At 46.0% G+C, this 26,843-nt stretch overlaps 1 protein-coding gene across 5 annotated transcripts in view; it reads left to right on the plus strand.

The window, feature by feature from the left end:
* The window catches only part of LOC118237513 (regulator of G-protein signaling 3-like), a 121,172-nt gene that overhangs the window by 14,673 nt on the left and 79,656 nt on the right, over positions 1–26,843 (plus strand). For 3 of the 5 annotated variants that reach the window (XM_035436293.1, XM_035436292.1, XM_035436294.1), the window contains exons 6-13: positions 1,994–2,054; positions 3,646–3,736; positions 14,935–15,002; positions 22,751–22,832; positions 23,147–23,252; positions 23,619–23,991; positions 25,132–25,171; positions 25,311–25,573. In XM_035436293.1, coding sequence (XP_035292184.1) covers positions 1,994–2,054; positions 3,646–3,736; positions 14,935–15,002; positions 22,751–22,832; positions 23,147–23,252; positions 23,619–23,991; positions 25,132–25,171; positions 25,311–25,573 — 1,084 coding nt within the window. Of the gene's footprint in view, positions 1–1,993; positions 2,055–3,645; positions 3,737–14,934; positions 15,003–19,401; positions 19,686–22,750; positions 22,833–23,146; positions 23,253–23,618; positions 23,992–25,131; positions 25,172–25,310; positions 25,574–26,520; positions 26,630–26,843 lie in introns of those variants that run through there. The other 2 variants (XM_035436295.1, XM_035436296.1) reach the window with 2 other exon arrangements.

Here is a 26,843-nt window from a genome sequence, read left to right on the forward strand (position 1 = left end):
TTAAATTAAATCACCTATATAAAAGTGCAATTGTCACTTGGGGAGAAAATACATCTTTATTAGCTCATTTAAAAGCCATTGACATTTCAGCTGTCTTCAAAGGCATTACCACAGAAATGCCAAAGGATTTGAACTAATAAAGATGACATATTTCTGTCATTCTTTTGAGTAAGAAGTATTGCAAAGAATTAATAAAAGTTTTATGTAGAGGCGATGGCAAGTTACAGAAGGAGCCAAAATGCAGATCAGTGTAAAAGCAGATTTATTGCCAGATGGAGAAAGCAGAATTCAATGCATGGGCAATGGAAAGGACAGCACGGAATACAACATCCTGTAAGTTTCTCTGGACAACAGTGTCTGCTGAATGAATGATGAGACTGTAATGCTGAGTGTAGAATAGAGAAGAAGAATATGGAATGCAGAACTGTGCACGGAAAGCAGAATACCAAAGTTCGAATGTGGAATATAGACTGCGTGATGGTAATGGACAGTACAGAATGCTGGATGCAATACTGAACGCAAAACAATGGGACAATTCACAGGACAGTGAATGGAGAATGCAGAATTTGCATTCAAGAATGCAAAATCTAGATGCGGAATGCAACTAAAAATGTGAGGAAATTCCTGTCTAATTGAATTTAACTTCAGTTCTTCAGAATTGCACCTTTTTTCTCTCCCCACATTCTTCTTCCTATTAATTCTTACAGAAAGTGGGATAAGGAATCAGGCAGGCAGGAAGGCAAGAGGTCCTTCCATTTTGCGATTAATTAATCACACTCTAGAATTTAAAAGCACCCTAACATGCAGAAAATCCGAATTATTGTCTCTAAAGATGCTTGTAAAATGTCTGTGGCCGGGCCAACATCTTAGAGGATTTGGAGGGGGGGTGCGAGTGACCTTCTGAGATGTGGATGGGAGTGTAAATTAGTTTTTATTTAACCTCTGATAGAATTTATACATTTAGTGGTAACTTCTGGGAGCAGTCTGTTGGTACCTCGATAATTGACACCTGGGGGAAGGTTTTCAGTTTGACAGTAATGTCAATGCACCGCAGAAGAATGAACGAGCGGTATGTCCATCCAAGAGCTTCCCCTGCGTTTCCCCCGGCAACTTTGTCACACCTTTAGTCTTGCAGGCTATTCTCGGAAAGCGCTCAATTTATAATATGATGTGCTTGGCAGGGTTCGATAATTGATTTTAAAGCTGACACTTGAGATTGATTTTTCAGGAGTGAGGGAAACGGGAGTTGGGGTGGGAGGGACGGGGGGAGCGGATGAGCTCGAAACTTTTCATCTGCACACTGGGTAATATTCAGCATTCTGTGAGCCTCCCAGCCTTGCCACTGCTGTAGTTACATTTGTGTCTCCAGCCAACCAGCTTTTCCTGAAGGGGGGGGAAGTGGTGAACCTGATAGCTGGAGTTTATTGCTTAGTAATTGAGCCTTTCACAAGTGTTATTGTTCTTCGGGACATAAGAATGATTTATAGCCGGAGCAGGCCATTATGCCCGGCTCGCTGTATCGCAGGGCGTATCTAACGCCGTGTCCAGTCGGGTCCTGAGCACGCTGAGGTGTTCTCTGCTTATACTGCGTGACCTGGCAAGCTGTTTCGTACATTAAAAACTATGTGTGGAAACATATTGGTGTAAAATTGACCTTGAAATGATTTCTCTCTACAGAATGCCCACTTGTTCAGCTAACAGAACTCATAAAATGTTGTTTGGTTGTCAACTTTGTTAAAGCCTTTTGAAGTTATGAACATCAATAAAGAAGTAGACAATGGAGTAGCTCGTTCTGTTGTATCTAGTGGTTTAGTTTCAGTGAAATTGTTGATGCCAGTGCTTATTGAAAGAATTGCTGTTCACAAATTGTTTTACAAAGCTGTCTACTGATTTTGCTTTTAGGTTAATTTTCTTTGTATGTTTGCTGTTCTATATCTGTGGAGAAGAAAGTGTCTGCTTTTCCCAAAATACATCTTTCTGTGTGTCTTTGCAGACAGAGTGAGTTTCTGGGCTGCATGAGTTTTGGGGTGCGCTCTCTCATCACTGCAGCAAAGGTGAGTGTCAATTCAGGTGGAGCTTGGGTAGGGGTGAGGCTTGCGTTTGTGAGGTCCTTCACCTCACTGTCCATTAAGGTATATTTCACAGAGGTGTGTGTGCGTGCGCATTTCCTCTCTGGTTGTCTGGGGAACCAAGTAAATATACTACTTGTAAACTACTTGTAGACTCAATGTGGAGGGAATGTAGAGCTGTACACTCCCGTCCCTCTTCAGAGTGTCCGCTACTGTGTCCACTTTAGGCCTAAAGCCAGAGCAAGCAGAGATTAAGAGGGAAAAGACTGTAGGATCGAATGTCGGCTGCATTTTCTACACTGTAAAAAAAAAAAAAAAAAAAAAAAAAAAAAGTTAATTTTATGGAAAATACTGGGTTGCCAGAAATTTACCATGTAAATAACTGCAAAAGTTTCATAAGCACACAGTAGCAGGCTGTATATTTTACAAATATGAAATATATTATTGTGTTTCACCACAGATAATCCAGTTATATACATTTTAGCTGTTTACAATTTTGTACCTTTGCTATTTTGCAGACTGTTTTTTCTGTAAAATTCACTGACTTTTTTTAGGGTCCATTGCTGCTTTGAAAATGATTTGTAATTTAACGAACATTCATTATTTTTCAATGTTGGCTTTCCAAATAGGGAGTTTCTTTGCATTGATTTGCTCTTTTGTGAATCACTGATTTTGTTCAGATTTTTCTTCTGTTTTGCTCTTTATTTTAGTATTGCAGCATTAATAGTTTTTTTATCTAAGCAAAGTATGGATTTAGGATATGTCTTCCTGTTTTGCATCAATATCGATAAGGTGTAGCTTCCTACACCAATTCAAGTTATGTGCATACCTCATGTGATTGACAGATATTCTGAGGCTTGTTTATAGGTGTGGAGTGTGGCAGTTTCTCTCAGAGTCTGCACAGGTTGAAACTGTGCAGCAGGATCAGTGGTTAGCAGTGGTGAAAATCCAGGGCTCAGAAAGTAAAAGTCCCACTTTGTGTTTCTTCCACCCATGAACTCAGCCAGATGATTAGTTCTACCTCCTGGCTGAGCAATTGTGCTAATAAATAGCAATTGTAGGATATTGGAATAAAAAAATAAATGGGGAGGACCTTTACTTTCTGAACCTGGATTTTTTGCCTGTGGTGGTTGGGGGCTGGCCTCTCTTTGCCTGGACGTCTTTATATAACAAACAGCCATCTGGCTCACGCTAGCGCTGAGCATCAGCTGCTGGAGACAGATGAACTGTCAGTTCTCAGGGATCACAGAGAATCCAAGCTGGGAGGGTTTGGTGTGGCACTTGTGCTCGGGGTGGTGTCAGCCATGGTCAAGAACATCTTGAGACAGTAGCAGAGATATTTAATAACCAACGTCGAGCTCGTGAGAGACACTTTCACTCTGTCACTCTCACTCCCACATACATGATAGGGTGCAGTTCTCTCTCTCTCTCTCTCTGACTCTCTCTCTCTCTGTCTCTACCTCTCTCTCTCTCTCCCTCTGCCTCTCCCACTCTCTCTCAGGCAGACACACACAGCTTTTGCATTCTCTGTGCCAGTGCAGTGCTGACTGTAGCTTGCGATTTGTGCGTGTTGTAGGAAGTGACCGGCTGGTATTACCTCCTGGGGGAAGACCTTGGCCGAACCAAGCACCTGAAAGTGGCCTCACGGCGCCTGAAACCCACCTCTGGTGAGTGGGGAAAGCTGGGGCTCATTGGGGGGGCGGCTGGGGGATTAGGACATTGCCATAGTTTTGAATGGGGGTGGGGGGGAGGTGGGTTCAAGGGTCAACGATGTGGGTTTGATTGGGTGAATTGGGATGTCATTCGTGTGAAATGAATATGTTTGCACTATGAGCACTCTTTCGCTCACCCCCCTGTTTTAGGCGCCTGTGCACCTCTTGGGGTTGCTCTGCTATTTTTGGGGCGGGCTTAGGGGGTCATAACTGTGGGGTCAGTGCTGAGAGCGAGCTCCATTTGGTGAGCAGTTTCGGTCTGTAATAGGGAGTCTGTAATTTGGAGTCTTAGCTTCCTGACTGAAAGTAACAGGGGACTGTTCAAGGTAGCAGCATAGTTATGTTTGCGACTCTCTTAGCAGTTAACCCTGGAGCAGTTTTGCATAAATTTAAATTTTCATTTTGTTGTTCTGTGGTGGATCTGGTTTGACTGTGCTTTTAATGTGTTTTTTTTCTTTGTAATTATCATTTCATTTACCACATTGCTGAAAACAGAATTTTTATCCAAGTGTGTCAGTCACTCTTTTCAAGTATTTCAGCAGGAAATGAGAATTGTGCCGTGACTGTCTTCCTGTTATCTGCTGACAGCTTTATTTTGTCGGTTAAGGTGGGGAGGTGCAGATATGGCTGTCTCATTATTTAATTACTATTTCACATTCTGACTCTGTCTAGGGGGCTGTTGTTACATTATCGCGGTGCTGATGGGGCGTGCGAATTTCCCGGTGGGGGGGAAGGTCGGGGGTGGGCGGGCGCACCTGCCTAGAGGGCATTCGGTGAAACCTCATCCCTTCTCAGGCCGACGCTCGATGCTCGTTGATAAAATGCCACCGGTAATGGCACAGATCCAATATTTGCTCTTCGATAAGGGCAGAAATTTGTTCAAGGGGAGGAACCTCTACATTTGATACTCCTCATTCTCTATCTGAAATGGAAGCTTTTAACCTTGGCTTTGCGCGCTGTTTCCCGGTCCCCCCCGGCCTACCATGAGTTCCAGTTAAGGAAGCAGGGGAGCCTGCGATCAATATCGCCCCTGTCGTAATAATCAGGCTTCTCTCTTTTTAAATAACCAAGGCAATGTCTTTCACTCGCAAATCCTTCCCTCTGCATCTGTCAAGACTTGAGGCAAACCGTGGCCTCTCACACGATCCCAGGACTGGAAACGTTTATTAATTTGGGTGTGGAAGGGTTTCTCTCAGCGTGATCCTCTCCGGGCTGAAGGGGGCTCTGAAGTACGTTCAGCCGTTTCCAAAATAAATGGAGAATTTCCCTGAAGCTGACCGGGGCTGTCTCAGTTCACACTCTTTCTTTTTGGATGAAAACTGGCTGGGGGTGTTTTTATGCCTGCTGGACATATGCTTATATGAAATGTTTCAACTTTATTCATAGTTACTTACTGGGCGTATGTTTTCTTTGAACCGAGGGTTCATTTGAAAATTAATTGCTTTTTTTCCAGTTTGCTTAGTTTTTGAGATCTGTGTCAGATGTAAAAATGGACAGCTGGATAGATTGTCTGGACTATTTTTAATTACACTCAGTTTATATCAAATACTGCATTGAAAAAGACAAGAAAATGGATCACACTGTTTCTAGGTCTCACTTTGGTTTTGATTTGATACGCTTAATATTTAGTACTTTAAAACTTTAATGATCCTGGGGGTAACTTTGCAGTGCCTCCACTGGTTCATTGTTCTTCATGCAAACCAGAACACTAATAATAGTAATGACTTTATTTGTAATGGAGTTAAAGCTGAACACAAAAAATAAGTACCATGTGTAAAATTGGAATTAAGGAAGTAAAAATGTATTTTTTAAGCAATAAAAATGCCTATGATTGTCTAAAGTTTAAAAATAAAAACTTTAAACATGATTCAAAAGAATACACCAAGGCTCTAATAAAACCAGGAAGACTATTCTATTCTGGTGCCCTAACAGTTTCCTCTCTCATTTTGAACCTCAGGTTCAAACAGCATTGTCTGGGGCCAAGAAATTGCTTGTATTAATTTGATATCGACTTATTTTTTTTCCAGATGAAGTTTTAAGTTTTTACATCCGCTGTCTGTTTTGCCCTCAGGATATCAGTTCAATGCTGATTCTTTTTCTCTGGAATAGTTCCCAGAATTGTTGATAGTTTGTTGTAGCACTTTATTAAAAAAAAATTGTCTTTCACGTTATTACTGTGGCAAATTGTTGTAAACATTGATCGTGCTTGATGTTTATATTTCAGTTTATGAAACTTATTTTTTAAAATAGTGTTAAAATGCTTTGATCCGGGGCAGAATAGCAATGTAGCACTCAGGATTCGAACAAATGGTTGGAAGTCTGCCTCTCAAACTGGTACCCAGCTCATCCAATACCTGATGTCGATTAAATATGCACCCACCACTTCATCATGTTCAGCAATTCCCTAGCGGCCCACCAGGTGGCACCAAAAAGAAGTGCACCATATTGAATCTTACTGTATTAAATGGCAATTGACTTTCTTTGGCAATAAGCCCAGCTTGCATTGCGTAGTTCATGCCCAGGGTTAACTAGTTTAATGATTCCTCATTGATTTCTTTGATTGATGTCTATGAGGGACCTACAGCTGTGGGGTGAGTGTGCTGTGAAATACATAAAATACCTCATACAAGATAAAATCCTGCATGTGTAAGAACAATGGCTTTTTTTTTAGGAGTATTTCAGTGTTAATATGAAGAATAGACTCACTGTGACTCCTTCAATACATGTTTATAGAAGCAATAATACACAAAATGCAAACAAATACTATAAAATAACACTAAATGAACAAAAACTGTTTTGAAAATAGCAAGTTTCAGTACTGAAATTAAAAATACAAATGTGCATTCTGTATGTATGTATTTAAGAAATGTCCTGAGGACCAATACCTGTATTTCAAGGTAGAAATATTAAATATGCAGAATATATGAGATGAAAACATTGAATAGAGAATCATATGTCTGCACACTGCTGGTAAAGCTTCTTTTGGGAAATCTCCATCTGTGGTTTTTCTTTGAATGTCAGCAGCGCTGTTGCAGCAGCACTGTTGATCTCATAGGAGTGGAGATATGGCCCGTGTGTTCTGCGTGTTTGCACATAGTACAGCAAATGCAGAGCCCAAGACATGAATATGGTTATGTTCCGAAGGAATGAACGGTTACTTCTGTGACATTTGATGTTTTGACAGAAATAGTGTGGCTTCCCTCATTTTGAGATGCTTTAGATGGTGGGGGTTGATAGGTCTGCTCTGGGTTTCGAAGCATGGCTCTCACCATCCACATGGCACAACAAAGGACACAAACCAAACTCTTCTAGAATACCCTTGGGGTGTAGTGACTTTCTGTCCTGTACTTTATGTAACTTGCATATGCTTCTGAACTCTGCTGCTCTCTCATTAGTAGGACTTATGGTAATGTGCAGACTGATTCAGTGTAGTATGTGGTGCATAATATCACCAAGAACTTTTTTTCTCATTTGCACCACCTACATTTCTGCTTTCTTTGTTAATTGCCTTGTTTGTGCGTTGGGTTTCATAGGTAGTGCATTTACTGGGCTATGCAGAGCTTTCTAGTTCAGGATTCCATCGCTTAAGTTTACAACACTGCCATGACAAAAACGATGAGGTTGCAGACAAAACTGAGCTCAAGTTACCGGAGTCGGTTTTTCAGAGCGAACGAGCTTGACGGAATTTAGAGTGAATATGCTGCCAGGCGACGGCTAATGGGGACTCCGGTAAACAAATGAGCTTAGACTGTGCAGTCTATTTAACATCCACACTATTGGCATCCTGAGTGAGGCAGAGCCTTTGAAAATCTCAGGCTGAGTCGTTAGCTGCCCAATTAGAGAAGCTAATTTACATTTGTATTTATCCAGAGCGACTCACAGATAAGTGAAGAAGAATGGTGCTGTACCTCTCTAAATCTGATTAGGTCACAGGAAAAATCCAGGTCAATTGCAGAGAAGTCCAATACTGTTACAGACTGGCTTTATTTGCCCAGTGCTAACTTTTAATGTTGCCAGCAATGGGGCAAACAAATTATTGTCAGTCCCTGAAGATGAACTTACACAAGATATGCTGGCACTGCATAGTAGGCTTGTGGTAAGCAGAGCAGAGAGTAACACAGCTCTAGAGAAAGGAACAAGCAAGGTTAGAGGCCACCATGTTCATCTGAAAACAGGAACCCGAAACAGCCGTTTACAAGCGCACAGTAAACCCTGGACAGGTAGCTGTCTTCCTGACAGACAAAATAGGTGACCTCTGACCTCTGACCTGGTGAACAGCCTTCCTGAAATAGTGAAAAAAGAAGTCATTTGACCAGGCAGAGATTCAGCTGATGGTGTAGCTGCCTCTCCACCTCTCCTGCAACCCAGATCTCCCCAGTTTTCCCTATAAGAATATGCCTTGTATTAAAAATCAGCCAGACAGCGGGCATGTGCTCTTGATTTTGTTATATAATGAACTTGGGGCTTGGTATTTATTTATTTTTTTGCTTTTCTGTTTTGAGATGGAAAGAACATGCATGCATACTGCATAGTCGTGCATGCGGGCATAATGTAAGAAATGTCATTCCTCCATACACACAGACACACACACACACACACTTGCATACACTCATTCAGTGACTCACATACACATACACGCACGTACACACGCATGCGGCATGCACACACTGGGAAACTGGGCCTTGTTCGTTTTGTGCGCAGATTGATATTTGTTGTTTGTCTCTTGGGCATATGAAGTGACCCTCCTGTGTGTGCCAGGGACGGCCCACGTGGATGCCGTTCACTTGCGCTCCACCCCAGGATAGTTTCTGGAACTTGGGCGAGTCCGGACTGTCACAGGAAGTGGGAAAAGGAGGCGGAACCGCCCTGACCCAGTTTAAACCAGAGCCGAGGGAATCGGATTTGGCAGGGTAGACCACATCAACCAGACTGTCAGCCCAACGAGTCGATCCATACATCTAATTTATTAATGCGCCGCTCTTAAAAAAAGTTACCTCAGAACACTGAACAGAATGCACTGCAATTACATAATGCAGAGTTATACGGAAGGCTGGGCTAAGGAAAAGGACATTAATAATGTAAAACACAATGGTGCAGTGGAGGGGAAGAGGAAGGCAGGGGAAGGGGAAGAGATGCCGCTGGGGAAAGGCGCGGGCTCGGCCGCGTCTCAGCTGGGCGCCTGTGCGGTCCAGCTTTTGTCTGAGAGCTCGGTCGCGCGGCGGGTGGCACTGCGGCTACTGGGTAAAACGTTTTTTCCGTCATGGGTGACGAGCGTAAAAAAATAAAAAGCAGTCTAAACTTATCCGCTTCGCCGCCCACGGCCCGCACAAGGAGCGCTGCCTGTCCTACAATTGGACCTGCTCGCGAGCTGGTGACCGTCTCACACAAGTCGCAGGGTACCGTGGGATCGCCAGCTCCGGTCTTCTCTCGCCAATGTCCTGCGGCGTCGGACGCTGGAGCAACTACGGCCGGACCAGGTCATGGCTCAAGCTTGAATGTGTCATGTGCAAGCTATAGAGTCCTTCCCCGAACCTCTAAAAAAAAGAATCTAGGCCTATGAGTACTGGAATCTGTACAATAAAAACGAGGTGTGATTGAGTCCCCACTGAGTCAAGTTAAAATTGCTGGCAAGTGGAGAAAGGTTATTGGTCCCCCACAGAGTTACATTTGAAAGGTCTGTGGAAGGTGAGAGTTTATTGATTTGCTACGGAGGTGAGTTAAGGTGGGTAGTGCAAAAGAGAGCTGTACTTGGTTCCCAACAAAGTTGCAATTGGGAGTTGTGTCAGTGCAGACCAAGTTAACGAGTTTATTGGTTCCCCCCCAATGAGCTGTGTTTGGGATGTGACAACAGTGAGAGATGATTGGTTCCTCACAGACTCTCAACAAAATGGACAGAGTGAAAGTGAGATTTGATTGGATTAATACAGAACTACTTTAGAGTGGAAGAGTGCAAGGATGAGAGGCTGTAGTGCAATGTCCTTAGACATGTCCACCACACCCCATGTGTTTCAGATTTTGATAACACTGAATTGCACTCAGAAACTTACTCTGTTGCTAATAATCTGTGCAACGTGGTCTTCCACGGCTCCTCGAACTTGACCTATGTTCTACCCGCTGGAGAGGGCAGTAGGTCATCACTTCTTCACTTCTTCGGTGCGAGATCATCAGGAAATCGACCCTACAAATCTTTCTCAAGTTCCTCTGTTCAGCTCAACAATTTCAGACCATTTATGGACTTGGCAGGGGATTAGCGGGGCGAAGCAACTGTCATTCGAAAGTAACAAAAAACCAAGCTGGGTGGAATTTTCTTTTAAAGCTGAGGTGGCCACTTAAAGAGGAATTGCACTTCATAACACTTCTGCTTCTCATGACTGATATTGTCCTTCTAATGAATGTGTCGCCATTCATTTTTCGATTAGCTATTCCATTATGTTAATATTTTATGCTGTTTTGTTGTTTTCCTTTACAAATGCAGGAAGTAGACCCAGGCAGTTTAGTGTCGAACTCGAGGATGCATATCATTGTGCGACTTCTGATGTGGGCGTTCCTGCAGACAATAACATTAGGTTGGTCGTAGAAATAGTGTTGTATTACTACTCGCTAGCGAAACCGAAAATGTCTGAGGACGAAATGAATGGATGGTGGCAACCTTATAACAACAGCCAGAAAGCTGTCTAACTGTTACCCTAGACATCCTATGTATCACAGACAGACGTGATAACAGTAGCCAGCCCACTTAGTACCAACCTCGAGCGGTTCGACCAACGATGGGAAAATGGTGGGTACAGCTCCAGGCTTCAGACGGTCACCTTGGTAGTCGGTGGCTTCAAGTGGTCACTGCATTAGTCCTCGTTTGCAAACTCCTTTGGCTGTTATGTTGGGGTGTCTGATTACATCCAGCCATGTCTGGGACAATGTTGCATCATGTGGAAAACTATGAAAATGTGCTTTCAAGGCAAGTTTAACGGGGGCATTATACCGGATGCTATACTGATATATATTTGGTATAAACTGTGTACAGACTACATGTATTATGTATGTCTTTCAGATGGGACTGTGAAGTGCTTTGAGATCATGAGAAAAGCACCATATAAATACAATATGCTGTTGTTGTTGTGGTTGTTGTTGTTGGAAGACAAAGGATAGCCTTGTTCATTTATACTTCTGTGACGTTCACCTTCCCTAATGAAGACCTTTGTGGTCAAAATGTAGACTTCGATTGCCCAATAAACATCACAATTGGCGTTTTGTCAAATGCACTTTTTTTTAGTTCTGTTCTTGCACAGTCATTATCCATTTGTGTGTACACACTGTTCTGTTGTCTGTATGCTTAGGAAGCTTAACATGGTAGAGTTACCATATTTGGTACACCCATTTGACGATAAACAGGAAAGGAAAATAATATGCATTTAATGAATGCATGGGAAAGGAATGTGCTTTTCTATTCAGCAGTAGAAAATGGCATTGTTTATTCCTCATTCCTTCACCCCCCTCCTCGCGTTTACAGCTGAGAGGCGTCCTTTTCTGCCATCCCAGAATGCTCTCCTGCCAGCCCTTGGCACAGGAGGACCCACAGCTGTCAATGTCAGATGGCATAAATGTTGTGGCTCATTATTTAATTAAGGCCAGAAGTTGGCATGAAAACCAGAACCAGATATGGCCCTTGTTACCCACCTCTGAAGTAGTGGGGTCAGTGATCAGTATGGTTCGGGGTGGGGGGTGGGGGGGTGGGGGGGGGGGGGTTGAACCTTCAGGTTTATGTTCAGGGCATTAAACTGTTTGAACTTCCTGTCTCTTCCGGTGTTCCACTGTGATGCTTGGAGCCTGATTCTTCAATGAGTTCTAAATCCACTCCACAGAAGGACATTACTTGTCTGTTACTTAACTGTTAAAACCACATATGCTAAACTGGGGGTTCCCCATCACCTGATACACTTGAACGCGTACTTGAACATCGTTCACCTCACAGCGACTTGTGAATACCACTGTGCGGTTCACATGAACTCACTCTTTGCAGTGTGGCCACTACGAACGCGTTGTGCATTGTAGCTATGCTACCTATGGCTGAAAGAGTGTGGGCCATGGGTAGCACAGCCGGTAGTCCACCATAATACCAACATGCATTGTGATTGTGGGGGTTACAGCTATGGTCACCACACTGCCCACTTCCAACATTTAAAAGCTCCAGAGGAGGTGTTCCCTCACCCTGAGGAGGGATTCTTGTGGGCGTGGCCTTGAAAATTTTATTCCCTCAAAAATACTGGTAATTTGGGCCTTAGAGGCTCATTTTAGCATTTTTGCCAGTTGACTCCAACTTTGCCTCCTTGGTCTCAGCGGCAGAACTACAGTACCATTCCGTAAAGGTGAGGATGTCATGTGACAATGCTTGTTGTCTTCCCCCCCCGTGCTGCTGCGTGGAACTCCACTAGCGGGTGATGTGATGTGATGGGACGGGACGTGTGGATCTGGCTGACTGACAGCTCTGACTCAAGGGGGGAGACCGGAGGTCCCAGTCCCTGTCCAGATGCGTCTTGACCTAAAAACCTGGTTTTGCAGCGGGGACTCATTGGATGTCCACGTTCCCCCTTTTTTTCTGCGTTTACGATTTGGCGCTGCGTCCCGTCTCTGATCCCATTCCCGAATCGGGATTGCGAGGAGGTCGGCGCTGGGACTTCTCTGGAAATTGTGACGAATTGCTGCTCATAAGGCTGGTGGCTGCCTTCTTCAGCTAACGCTAGTCAGGCAAAAGTAATCGCAATCCAACGACATTGCTTTTGTCATGCATCTTTATCGACACCGGCTACACCAGCTGTTACCGAACTCCATATAAAATGACCACTCTGTCAGAAGAGAAGCAGGGGAGCACTACCTCATATAAAAGATGTCATTTCCCTTGCCTTTGTCCAACATCCATTCCTGGCTGCAAAGCTATTTTACACAGTGATGGTTATAAATCATGTTGTTTTATTATGGGTCTATACAAGATGTGCTGCCATTTCGTGCAGTGAATGCATTTTTATTTAAGTTGTCACTGTATTACCTAAGTTCTGATATGTAGACCCTAGAAAGTCTTCATTTTGTATAGAAATCTAACATTTGTGTATCATAGGCAATTTATAAAATGGAGAAATATGCAAATACGAAAGATATTCCTGAAAAGGAACTTGTACATTCATGGGTGGCAACTGCTAGTGCTGTGCCTGGCCTTGAAGATTCATTTTGAACAATTAAAACTTGAATTTACATCTTGTTCAGAGTTTTTATCCATAAGTATGGAAATCGCTTGTGCTGTAATTATAGCATGGTGCGGCTAAGCCCACAGAAGGTTTGGATGTCAGAAGAATGGCCATCTGTGTGTGGGAGAAGCGAAGCTCTGGAGTTTGCCCTCTGGACTAAAATTTTCACTAATGAAGGCATTCTTAAATGCGGACTCATCTGTGCTCACCACATTCTCCTCTTCTTTCTTAATCGTTTCTCTCCGAGTATCTCTCCGTCTCTCCCTCCGGCCCTCTCTCCTCTCTATCGCTCTCGTGCACTCTCGCCGTGTCTCTTTCCAGTGTTTGTTTAAACTGCAGAGGTGGTGGCGAAGGAGGGAAGGGGGCCAGCGGTGAGAGGTTAAATATGCATTTTGTTGCCGTTGCTTTATTTCTTATTGTTCTCCGAGTCAGGAGATGTTTATTCCTGAACGGCGGGAGGCTGAATGGTGATGTGCACACAGCGGGCGATCCCTCTCGGTTCGGTCTGAAAGTCGGCCCCGTCGCCGTGGAGTCTGTCCTCCTTAATCTCTTTCATTTACGACATAACGACACACCTCGGTTCCCGGGGAAAATTCATATTGCCCGTGTAGCTGTGTTCTACACTTCCTGTGTTCAAAGCAGGGTTATTGAAATAGGGTGAAGTCAGGCTGTGTAATGTAAACAAATTGCTTCCAGTTTGGTCCCAATATACACCTACTTCAGTTTGTTTTAACCCCCTCTGAATAGCCTCACCTCAGGATCTCTCACTGCTCATGCTATAGTCTACGCTCCCTCGTGTAAAACATTTACACTTCCTGGTTCACTTCCACGTATGAGAATCTCTTTTTCCTTGTGCAAAAACTTTCCCTTCCTCATGACAGTCCTGGCTTCAAGATTCAAGAATTTCTTCATTTGTCTCGGCTACGATGCTACTGCATAAGTACAGCAGGGGTGCCACTTTTTGGCGCTGCAGTACATGCAGCAGTTGACACAGTGAAGGAGTCCTCACCAGTTAGCAAATCGAAGTGGCTGTGCATGAGGGTGAGAGGGTGAATGGGCTAGGGAAGTAGAGCGAGGGAGAGCGTGCGCGTCCCATCTGAGCGCTGGCGAGATGGAATGTTATCTGAGGGGCAAAAGAGGAGGGGGGGGGGGGGGGGGGGGGGGGGGAGGGTGTTTCCAACACGGCACTCTGTAGAATGTGAGGTAGAAGCCAGCAGCATTGTCTCCCAGCTGAATGGTGCCTCTATGCCCAATGATTAAAAAGACATTGTTGCCCTGGAGAGCGGTTGTATCTATGGTAACCTTACAGGAATGTGTGCATCTGGGGGGGATAATGGAGTGAGAGGAGGTGCTTTGGGCCCTATCCTCTCTGGACCATGGGACTGGGAGAGGTGTGTCCGGAGCGCTCTGACCTATTTGGAGCGAACTGCTGGCCTTCTCCACAGTTTCCAGTCTCGGTACTGCTGGCATTCTCCACACTCATCAGCCTGAAGCAGTACGCTTACTCTGAGAAGTCTGTTCCTTTGCTTTGTTTTTTATCGTGTATTTGAAGGAGCGTGACCGCACTGCGTTTACGCACTGAGATGCGTTCGGGCGTCAGGGCCGGGGACCGCGGTGCGTTTACGCTCTGAGGACCGTTTGGGCGCGAGGGCCGGGGACCGCGGTGCGTTCACGCTCTGAGGACCGTTTGGGCGTCAGGGCCGGGCGACCGCGGTGCGTTCACGCTCTGAGGACCGTTTGGGCGTCAGGGCCGGGGACCGCGGTGCGTTCACGCTCTGAGGACCGTTTGGGCGTCAGGGCCGGGGACCGCGCCGCGTTCACGCTCTGAGGACCGTTTGGACTGCGCGGTGCGTTTACGCTCTGAGATGTTTTGCGAGGGGAGCGTTTCAGCACGCGACTCTTTCATCTTCCTTTCAGAAGCCGCTCTGTCGAGCCATGGTGCCGCGCCGAAGGCCGCCAGCCCCGAGAACATGCAGTGCTTAACGGTGAGTACCCGTCTCCGCCGCCGTTCCGCGCCACGCGTTTTCCCCCTCTGCATTCTCGCAGGCGCGTTCTCTGAGGGCGCTTGCTCGTCTGTGGTCGGTGCACGCCTTTGTGTCTGCGTGTTTGTATTTATCTGGGTGTGTTTAGGTGAACTGCATGGTGGTGCACTTTGTCTGTTCAGTACTGTCCAGAAATGTGTCTCGTTGAAATTTAACGTCACTTTTTCCCTTGTGATGTAACGGCGATAATTAAATTAATTCTGCTGAATATGATGGCGATGCATTGTGCTGGGGTAGCGCTGAGCATCTGTCATTTTATTTCTTGAATGTTGCAAGGTGGATTTGAGATAATTTGGTGTCAGTGCAGGGTTTAAATGCACAGGGGTTTGAGCTGATAAGTAGATGCAGTAGCAAACAGGTGTTTTTCACCATCGCCTCTTCCTGCACACTCACTCTCTAATGGAGAGACCCCTTCGTTCCTCAACACTGTAGTTTTTACACCTTCTCCATTTTACATCATGTTTTGCTTTCAGTTTTCCTCTCGTTCTGACACTTGTAACTCTAATTCAACTCGCTCTCCTCTCACTGTCTGTCTCCTTGCTTTCTTCACCCTCCCTTTCTGTCACACACGCATGCAAGCACACTCACATACATGCATATACTCAAACTCACAGGTGCACACACACACACACAGCTATACACACATACAGTCAAACACATGCGCACAAACAAACTTACACGCACGCACGCACGCACGCACGCACGCACACACACACACACGCACACTGGATTTCAGCCCCAGGCGAAGCTGGGAAAGGCCCGTGCGTGAGGCGGCAGCGGCGACCGGGGCGCTGGTGATGCGTTTCCGTTCGGTTCCGGCTCGCCGTGGCTCATGGGCGTCGCGTCTGGTCCCTGACCGCTGGTCTGTGAGCGCAGCGTGGGAGCCGGTCAGGCGGAATCACTCTCTGCCTTTCCTTCCTCTTTCGAGGTTTTGTGCGACCGGGAAACTTTGCTGACAGACAATTTACAGTACCGAGAAACGGATGCGGGGCGATCGGCGGAGGCGACGGTCACGTACGTGCCGATGCCCTCCTCTCAGCCCACAGCCAGTCGGCATCGCCCGCATCACACGGTGTCAAAATTGTACCGGATGCTTTTTAAAAGGCTTAAAAGTTCTTTAAGAAGTTCTTGGGGGAAATGTTCTCCTCTGTTTCTTAGAGGTTTGTCATTTTAAGACACCATCTAGTGGTCCGTGGTTTGTTTTTGTCAACAACTTTTGTCAGCAGTCGTTTTCGTTTGAATTGTTTCGAAGCGCACGTCATAAATGTGCCGGATTTTGCCGTTTCACCGTTTTGAAAAATTTGTGAGATTCTTCTGCGCTCCAGCCAGCATTTCCCAGCATGCTGAAAATGTATTCTGAATGCCAGCCCTTTCTTTAGTTAAACAAGGAACCTTTTGCAGGGCAGCTAATGCGCTCTTGGAGCACGAAGGCTCATTGTAACAAGGAACGAATGCTATATGAAGCCTTCAGAGTGGTTAAACATTAGCTCATTTTGTTGGCAGCGTTGCCGGGAGACGGTGATGACGCCATGTGAGAAGGCTAGGCTAGGTCAGGGGTGCACATTGTGTCAAGTTGGCCTTGAACATTACAATGTGAAGGAGGACAAAACACTTCATCCACTGAGGCTCCACACAGGGAAAGAGTCTTTGGAATGACATAACGCATCTGATATTTTTTTTAAATTCAGGAAGATTCACCATAATGAATCTCTTACCTGATGAATGCAGAGGTGGGCTCATGAATAGCGCTTACAACATTTCGGTGAAAGCCTTTTTGAAAGTTGAAGTAAACGAAATTTCAGTTGACCATTTAAACAACACCTGAGGTATTCTGCCAACCTACTTTTCAGTCATTGGTGTAAATTAGAACATTGATATGTCAGAAAATTAGAAAAGTGAAACAAAAAACCTTGGGCAGAACTTGACCAGTAGGCCATGTACAATCTTACACCGGCTGTCTTTAAAAAATTTTTTTTTTTTACTGTATATGGCCTACTGTCAAGTTAAGGTCAAATGGTGTTTTACTCGTTGGGTTTTTTTCAGTATAATTCAGACATCTTTTCATGCTGTGAAAAGGTTCTGGTGAAAATGGTCCAACTTACACTTATGTCAACCTATTATCCATCCATCCATCCATTTATCTATTCCCGCTTATCTGGGCAAGGTTGAGGGCAATTCTGGGGCCTATTCCAGCGTGCTTTGGGTGAGAGGCAGGAATAAACCCTGGACAGGCCGCCAGTCTATCGCAGCACAGTCAGCCTATTAGTGGATATGAATTAAAATGCATCTTGTTGAATAGAAGTTTTGTTTTAAATTCATTAATGTTTTCGTGGACGGGAAACCCTCATGTAATTTCCTTGACTCCTGTATGAGGGGGAGGGGGAAATGACAGTGTGTTTTGAAAAATGGCATCAACCCATGTGTCAGCAGTATGGAAATCGTCTGTGTTATTTCCTCAGTGCCATACCTCCGTCCCTCTCCTTTTTAAAAAACTTTTTTTATTTTTTTATTTTTTTTACAGTTTTGATAATGGCTGGCTTTATTTGTTCTATAAGGAAGTGGCTGTGGGGACAAAGGAAGTCTGGGTTTTATTATGGAGCTAAACTGCATATATATACACACACACACATACACACACGCATGCGCACACACGCGCACACACACACACACACACGCACACACAGCTACTGTTTCCAGAGCTGCATTGTACGACCTATATTGGCCATTAATGCCATGAATGCAACGCAAGGAAAAAGCCATCCTGCTGAACCAGTGTTAAATTCAGCCGAATTATCAGACGCAGCAGTGGTCCATCTTGTCATGAGTGACTCATAATTGATATTTGTGGATTTTTTACAGAGGCTCGTTTTCTGACTTGAATTGTCATTTCGAAAGTAAAGTCAGTTTTTGAAAGTGGTGTCCTGCAATCCATTTGATTCTAGCAAGTTTTAGCCAGCTTTATGTTAGCGGATGAGTTTGAATCGCTGTCCCTAGCTGGAGCCCTACCTACACAAGGTCATGATTAATCAGAAGTAACTGACCGGTGCTTCTATTAGCAGAGCATATTGCTACAAGTTAGGTGGACTTCTCACATCAGTGTCAACCTCCTTGTGGCATTTAGCCTATTAAATGGAAATATCATGCTAATCAAATAAAATATTTAATTGCCAATCTGCCATTTTATGCTGCAGGTTTCTCATCAATAAATGAATTGACTTGGCATATTTTGAATTCATCTACTTCAGTTCATCTTCATGACTGATGATGAAGGACAGATCACCAAACTCTTTTCTGGCCAATTGCTTTGGTGGCCTTTGCTAGCAAACAGCTAACTATGGACCTTTGAAGAAGTGAGAAACAGGAGGCGGTGCTTACTGAGCGATCAAACTACCAGCCAATGAAGAGACTTCAAACTACCGGCCAAACTGCCGTTTCTGGATTCATTTAAGCAGACAGTAAGCTGAGGGGCAGGAATGCCGTATGAGAACGAAACTGGGAGTTGGTTCCTGGCTCAGTGGCGGGTGCTATTAGGAGTAGATAGGCTTCTCTGCTCAGCAGTGGGCTTACCCTCGGCCCTGGCTCTGGAGAGGTCAGCCCAGCGGAGAAGGTGCTCTGTGTTTTTGGCAGCCCCCCCCCCCAGGTCCAGGCTGCGTTGCGAAAGCCCCTCTCAGTTCAGCCCACATGGAATTAAAAAGCTTTGCTCACTTTGGGCTGAAAAGCAGAATTCATTGGGAAGGTTTTCTTTTAATCTCACACAGTTTTTCAGGAGAGCTTGCTTGTGTTTTTTAGAAAGGAATCTTGGGCCACTCTCCCTTGTTAAATGAAAGTGTAAGAGTGCCCCTGCAGAATCTCGGCAGGGGTGTTTGAAGGACTGCAGTGGTCCGCTCTGATACACCAACAGACTCTGTGGAATTTTCTCATTTCTCCAGTGAATAAAAATTCACTTTGTGTTGCAGCTGTTCTCTTTTCAAAATGTTCTGGCTGTTTTGTGTAGGATTAATTTCTCTGTTATATATATATATATATATTTTTGTAGATTGTTTTTTTTGTCTCCTGTCCCGAGTTACATTCCTGTAATTTGCCACATTGAAAGACACATGAGAAAACAGAAAACTTTTCAGTGGCAAAGAAAGCTTTTCACACACACGATTTTTCGGCACATTAGCCAGGCCTGAACATCATCAGGAAATCGTAGAAGAAAGAAAAAGAAACAATGAAAACGGAGAGAAAACAAACAGAAAAGTCTAGTCTGAGATTGCTACCAGGGAGCCTGGGCTGGGGGGAGGGGTCCAGATTGGGTCTTGGTGTGAACGTCGACTGGCCGTGCGTGTTTATGAGTGGAGCGGGATGGCGGGGCTTTCTGGGATCACAGGAAGCCGGTTGGCTTATCGAGTGCAGGCACACAGCCCCGGCCAGGACCTGGGGGGGGTGAAAGGTTGCTTCCTGCCATTCTTTGAGCGCGATGAGTTCCCATGAGCGGCCGTGCCAAGCCCAGAGAGAGAGCTGGAGCTGCTGGGAGAGACACCGTCCAGCGCGCTGTCCCTGAAACCCCCGCGGAACCAGCCGGGAGCCATGCACACCATCCACGGCCTGTGCAGGGCGTGCATCCAGCGCAAGCTGCCGCAGGTGCGTCCCACAGCGGGGCTCTGCTGGGACCGGGGGCTGGGGTCGGACTGCGGAGGGGGGCGGTTTAGGGTGTCGTGTTGTTCCAGCCGATCGTCTTTCGTGGCATTTTTTGGTGTTTTTTTTTGGCATTGCGGTGTCCTTAGAGTGTAACGGTGGCACACCGTAGTTCAGCGAGGAGGGGTACGTACACTGTACCATCTGAAAGGTGTGCATTTGGTCCTGCGTCAGAGCTTGAGCCTGATTTTGTTTTTGCGAAGGAGTACTTGCGTCTGTGCGTGTGCATCGGCCTTTGTGCGTGTACTGCCGTATGTGTACATTGTGTGATTGTGTGATCCTGTATGTTTCTGCACATGTGTATGTGTGCGTACGTGCGTGTGCGTGCGTATGTGTGGTGTGTGCGCGCATGCGTACACGAGTGAGCGTGCGCGTTTGTTCAAATGTGTGTGAGCACAACAAACTTGGGGGGGGGGAAGTGGATTTGATACAGTGATTGTGTAGCAGAATTAGGGCGTTAAAATGCGAGCGCGTGCTGCTTGGTTTTTTTATTTTGATGCTGTTAGAGCTCTCTCAGGACCGTTGAGATTGGAGCTCCATCTCTCAGTTGCGTGTGGAGGTGAGGGGGGAGTGGGTAGCATCGCTGAAGGGACTGTGCTGCAGGGCACAGCGGGCTTTCAAAAATACCTCTGTCACCTTCGTAGAACCAGCGCCGTTGTCACGTGCTCCCTCTGCTACACATTCTCAGCAGGACTCTTCCTCTTCCATCATTGCCACTTCTTCACCAGATCTGGGGAACACATTGATGATGCCTGAAAAACAGCTGAAACCTGCTGATGAACCTTCCCTCACGGCGCCCAATTCAGATTTAATTTGCCTGTAATCACCTGAGGGGAACTTCTGTCACTGAAATGATGTCATTTTCAATTTTTTGTATTTTAAATTTCTTTTTTTAATATGATATAATTATGATATATTTTTTGTACAAATAGAGGTGTGGAGCAGTGGTTTTGGAACTCTGCTCATAACCAGAAAGTTCCAGGCTTAAATCTCAGTGTGGCAAAGAGATGATTTACTCTTCAGTCAGCCGATGAAATTCAAACTGTTTCAGTAAAATTCTGTATTCTGCAGTATAATTGAATACACGTGGAAAAACAAGGCTTTTGCCCTGGATGAGAATGTCTGCTAAGCACAAAAATAATAAAATGTTGCAGTAAATATTTCTTGTAGCAAAATGGCAGGTTAGAAATGATTTTCCCCTCTCGGCATTTTTGGGCTGAGATGTATGCCTCAACAGTAGATTGTTGTGAGTCTAAATACCTCCATTTTCCTCAGTAATTACCTGTTTGTTGATTCAGCGTCTCCATAAACAGTTACGGGAAAGGACTGGCTCTGTGGTGTTTGACAGTGTTACTGGCAGCACTTAGGCTCACACAAAGGCGCACAGAGCGGAGGGGAAAAGTGCAAGAGGGCCGCGTCGCACGTCGTCGGTCGCTATTGTCCGCGCGGCTCTCCCGCATCCTGCTCAGAGCGCTGGCGAAGGAGACGCACGCCCTGAGGCACCAGCGCGGGAGGCGGGCCCGTTCTGCTTCGAGGCGGAAGCTCTCGGGATCGACCTGTCGAACGTTCGGGTAAACACGGAGGCAGGACTTTCGCTGAGATCGCAGGAGCCAACGGGATTTAATCATCGCCGCGCACGCGCAACGGAAAATGAATGCAAGTACCCAGACACAGATGCATATACACTCATCCAATCAGAGCGCTGCACATACTGCACTCTTAGACACAAGCACACGTGTGCACACACACACACACATGCACGCACACACACACAGCACACACACACACACACACGCACACACACACGCACACACATGCACATACACACACGCGCATAGCACACACGCACAGCACACACGCACACGCGCACGCACACACATGCACACACGCGCATAGCACACACGCACGCACACACATGCACACACACGCACAGCGCACAGCGCACACGCACACCCACACAGATGCAGTGACCGCGGTGATGCTGCACAGAACACAAACGCACATTAAAGACGGTGACAGCGCAGATGTGCGTTGCTGATTGAATAGATCCAGATGCTGCTTCCTGTAATGCTCAGGGACGTCCCAGAGCAGAGATGTACAGCAAAAATTCAGCGATCTCATCTCAAGGACTGAAGGCATTTTCCCAAAGAATTTTCTGGAAAGAAGTGTTATTGCTTCACATGTTTTTACTGCCAGGTCAGATCTGGAGGATCTGTTTGTTTTAATTTGCTAATTACCAGTCTCAAGTATTCAGGATTTTTTTTCCCCCTTTATGACGATTTAAAATGCTCCAGCCACATTGACACACAGAACACTTCTAGATTGGGCAGAATTTAGTGGGGCTATCAGCAGTCAATCAGCGGTGGTCAAAGGTCAGGTTGGCACAGTATGACACAAGATTTAAAAATTTTAGATGTTAGTGAAGTTGACTGGAGCATAATGAAGCAGGGTATTTGGGTCAGCCTTCACAGCATCTGTAAGATTCTGTGGCGTGACTGATGTGAGTAGTGACAGTTTTTCTGTCACTAGAGAAAATGATGGAAGGCAGGAACAGACAGCAGCCTGCAGGGACTTCCTGCATTGAGCAGACTCCTGGGCAGGCTTTAAAACTCCAGGTTCACAGCAGAGGCCTCTTTCATTTGTGATTGGCCGAGAAGTAAAACCAAAAAAAAAAAAAAACACTCAATAAGTTGGTTAACTCCTGAGACTTGGAAAGCTACTGTGAATTCATAGACATGAAATGCAACTATTGGGCAATGTTTAGGTAATGGCCTGCTGCATAATCTATTCACATCCTTCCCATTGCCTGCAGTTTCATGTCAGTTGGCCTGGAGCATTTCTGTTTGTTCAGTTGTTGATGGACTGTAGTCATGTCTCTGCGAGCTCTTAATGAGAGAATTTGCGGGATTGCGCCGTTCCTCGGCGTTGGTCGCGCACCGTGCGATGCGTTGACGTCTGGAGCCCAGCAGGTGGCAGGGCGGTGCCGTAACGACGCGTTTTATATATTTCAGGTGACCATCCTCCGAGGAAAGGATGGCTACGGCTTCACCATTTGCTCCGACTCCCCCGTGAGGGTCCAGGCCGTCGACCCGGGTAAGACCCCAGCTCCCTGCGCGCGCGCCTATGCGTGACGGCCCGTCTGCTTTTGGGCGCCTTCGTTTCTGCCCGCCTGTTGTCCTTTTCGCGGAATTCAATTAAAAACTTAAAAACAACGATGCTTGCTTTAGTAAAATAACTGCCCTCTTCAATACATTAATTGAATGTAGTCAGTCAGTCTTTGAATATTAAATGGGTTGTCCCTTGTCGTCGTTCATTGGCAGCTGTTATGTGCTGCATATCTGCTGTTTATTTGTTACCCCTGTAAGACGCTGGGGTCTTGGGTTGATTTTCGGTTCTTTCGTTCACAGGTGGGCCGGCTGACCGGGCGGGGCTGCAGCAGTTGGACACGGTCCTGCAGCTGAACGGCCAGCCCGTGGAGCAGTGGAAATGCGTCGACCTCGCTCACGCCATCAGGTGCGTCCCCCATCCTTAATTAATCCTGAACTCACCTCACGCCCTCACTTATCCTTAACTCACCCGTCCATCTCCTGGTTCTATTCCCACTTGCCCCATCTCAGCTGGTTTGTGGTCCGTTGGCGATATACTGGCATTTTCTGCACGGATGGTAGCATGGGTCAAGGTATAGGCCTGCATTGTGTGGGAGGTTTTGTCTTATGGATTCCAATTCCTAGTGGCCTCTTGAACTGGCCCCTGGTGCACGCTCTTTCAGCTTTGCTCACCTGCGTCACTCACAAACCAAGCTCCGCCTCCTCGGCCGAGGTCATCACCAGCTGTCCTGTTATCGCGGGTTGAATGCTTGTCTCCTGTCCCCCCCTGCAGAAACTGCCACAGTGAGATCACGGTGGTGGTGTGGCGCACGGTGCCCATGGTGAAGCCTGGTTTCGAAGGCCTGATCCACAGGCCGAGTTACAAACCCACCGGCCACACGCTGCCCTCGCCCCCCTGTAAGAAGAGGGAGAAGACCCCCCCGGGGCCCAGGCAGAGCCGCCGGCTGCTGGTGAACGGCACGGATGGGGGTGGCGGCGGAGGCGGCGGCGGTGGCGCTGGCGACGGAGGGCGGGGACCACTGGGGAGCGATCTGAGGGACGAGAGCAACTGCAAGGCCAGGACGCAGACGCTCCGGGGCACGCGAGTGACCTCATCATCAGGGGACAACTACATAATCCTCGCCCCCATCAACCCTGGCAGCCAGGTACTAACAGTGACTTCAGTGGATAAACCCCAGTCTGGTTTGTCCATCATCATTAGCATTTTTTAACCCTTTGGTGTAAGATCACAAATATAAAAAAGCATTCCAGAACTCTTCAAAGGGTTAATAAAACTAATCTGTTAGTTCCGCTACATGCCTTTAGTTTTGTCCTCTGATCATTTAATGTCCTCATAGTTTCACTGTAGCTTGGGTACAGGGAGAAAAAGTCATTTGCAGTGTTGGAGATGCAAGAAGATATCTCTGGTATATCCGCATCGGTCAATAATGGTAAATAAGAGACATGTTGGTTTCCCCTGATGTAAAGATTGTGGCTGATACGATGGGCTGACACGATGATGCAAAATACATGCACCCGAGAGGCGATGCATTTTATGTGCCGCTGATGCTGCAAATGAAGAGAAAATGTCAGGCACAGAAAGTAGCGTGAATTCATCTGAGCCTCTTAATTATTTATTAACATTAAGTTAACATTTTTAACAGTCACAAGCAAACCTATACCGAGACTCAAAACTGTCTGGACTCAATGCTGTCTGTTTAAAGCTGTCTTTTTGCTTAGTGCAAAAGTTTTTTAAATTTTTTTTTAAACGTGTGCTCTAATGGCCACTGCAAGTATGTCACTCCCACATACACGCTTTTTACGCAGATGGAGAAGCTGATTCTTGCTGGGTCTTTGACTCTGAGAATGTGTGTTTGTGTGTGCGTGTGTGTCATCTCACACAGGGATGTTCCGTTTTTAATTGTGTTGTATGCATTCTCACAATGATTGTTTAAAAAGAGTAGTCATTGTGATTGTGTACAAAACTGTTACAAGCCTTTTTGCTAGATGATATTGCTACTTTAAATGAATGGTGGCACCATTGAATGTTTTGAATTTGTACATAGCCAAATTTTGCATCGTTTCATAACTTTTCACTAAAACAAGTGACTTGCGGTCACTTGTTCCGCACTCAGTGAAAAGACCAGACATGCTGGCTAATTGATCTCGACCCCGGATTTCCATATTGTGCATCCGTAATCCGTATCTCAACAGGAGTAGTTGTGGTTTCCAGTTTCTTTGCGAAGACATGACGGGCAGTGAGGTGCTATGGATATGTGGGCCCTGAGATTTTTCCTCTTTTTCAGATACTGCGGCCCGTTTACCAGGACAACCACGCTACTTTGGGTGAGCCCCCGTTCCCCTCCTCAGTCCCCCACCCCACCCTCGCTTCAGCGGTCGGGGCGCGGTCTCCGAGCTGTAACCCGCCTCCGCTTCGGGCTGTATCGTGACTGGATCTCTCTCTCTCTCTCTCTCTCGCCCACAGGGAGGCTCTACCACCCCCGCCCGCTCAGCGAGATCCACACGGACAGCGCGCCCCAGAAAGGGAGCGGAAGCCAGGGCAGAACCACCTTCCTGCGGCGGTCCAGCACCGCCAAGACCCCCAAAGAGGCGCCCCCTGCTGGCTACCAGCAGAACTTCGCCAATTACCAGAACTGCACTGTGGTCCACTCCCACCTCCCCCACTCTACCTACGGCACCTACGTTCAGCTGGCACCCAAAATCCTTATATTCCCTATTTATGTACAGGTACAGTACAGAGGCCTCTTCCTTTCACACTCATTCACACAGACCTTCCTGCCTCTCCCTTTAAACGCAATGGAGCGGTGCACTATGCTATTTTTGGCTTCTGTCGCCGATTTTATTCGAAACCAAGGACTTCAGTTCAATACGAATGCATTAATGCAAGTCAATGACCATCTAAACCACACGCTGGGTCCCAAGGACAGGCCACGCCCCTTCAAAAAGGGAGACTAGCAATCCTATAATGCTTCGCTCTAATGTTTATAAAGACCACAAGCCTTTTATAAGTAAGCAATTTGCATATTGAGTTTATGTTTTTTTCCCCAAAGTCAAGGTTCCATTGGTACACTAATGGTATCCTCATATCTCTAATGGTAATATATGCAGGTCTGGTTTTCTCTTACATGCAGTTACATGCAGTTTCATCTGTAGCACTAACATGTGTTTTTGTTCCTAATGCTAATCTGCGGTTTTTTAATTAATGCTAATATGCAGTTTGGTTTTTCTAATAATGAGTCTCACTGCCCAGTTCTGAGAGGAAATCCCCCCTTAAAGAGGGATTTGAACGCAGCTAGAACACCTGCTAGGTTGTGTAGGTCTGCTGCTGACTTCATACATGAGAAGTGGTTAAGCAGCAAAAGGATGCAACTTTCACTCCTGTTGCAGTTTTCCCTCACAGTTACCTTAGTTTAAATTGTAATAAAATGTTTGCCGTGTATCAAAATGAAAGCAAAAGGCGCTGCGCTTTCATCAGATAAAAGCCATTATGTTTTTGGGGTGGTCTGTTTGTGGGGAGGGGGAAGGTTGATTCTGCTGACTGGTGGTCTTACTTCCTGTTGACTTGCTTACCAAAGATAAAAAAGACAATGAAGAGCTGAGCTGTTCTTCGCCCTTATTGGCTGAGAGAAAGCAGTGTGGTTCTGTGCTTCTGTTGTCTGTGGTTCAGAAGCAGAAGTGTCTGAAGTCACTTTCTTCACCTCGCTTAGAGAGAGCTTCCTTGCGGCGAGGCGCACTGCTAGCCTACGTGTTTTAGCCATGGAACTGCTATCACAAACGCTCCCGGTATTGCTTTCTCTCTTTCTCTCTTCATCCAGCCCATAAGAGATCCTAAAGAGAGCCTCCCTTACATGGAATATGATAACAGTGTCTTGAAATCGATTGCAGTGTTTTTATGTAGATCATAGTGCTTTGGTGTGAGCCTTTGTGACAGCGTTTTGATGTGAACTGTAGTGTATTGATGCAGCCTGTACTTACTGCAGTCTATTGATCTGGACTG

Source organism: Anguilla anguilla, chromosome 10, assembly GCF_013347855.1.
Source record: "Anguilla anguilla isolate fAngAng1 chromosome 10, fAngAng1.pri, whole genome shotgun sequence".
NCBI lineage: Eukaryota > Metazoa > Chordata > Actinopteri > Anguilliformes > Anguillidae > Anguilla > Anguilla anguilla.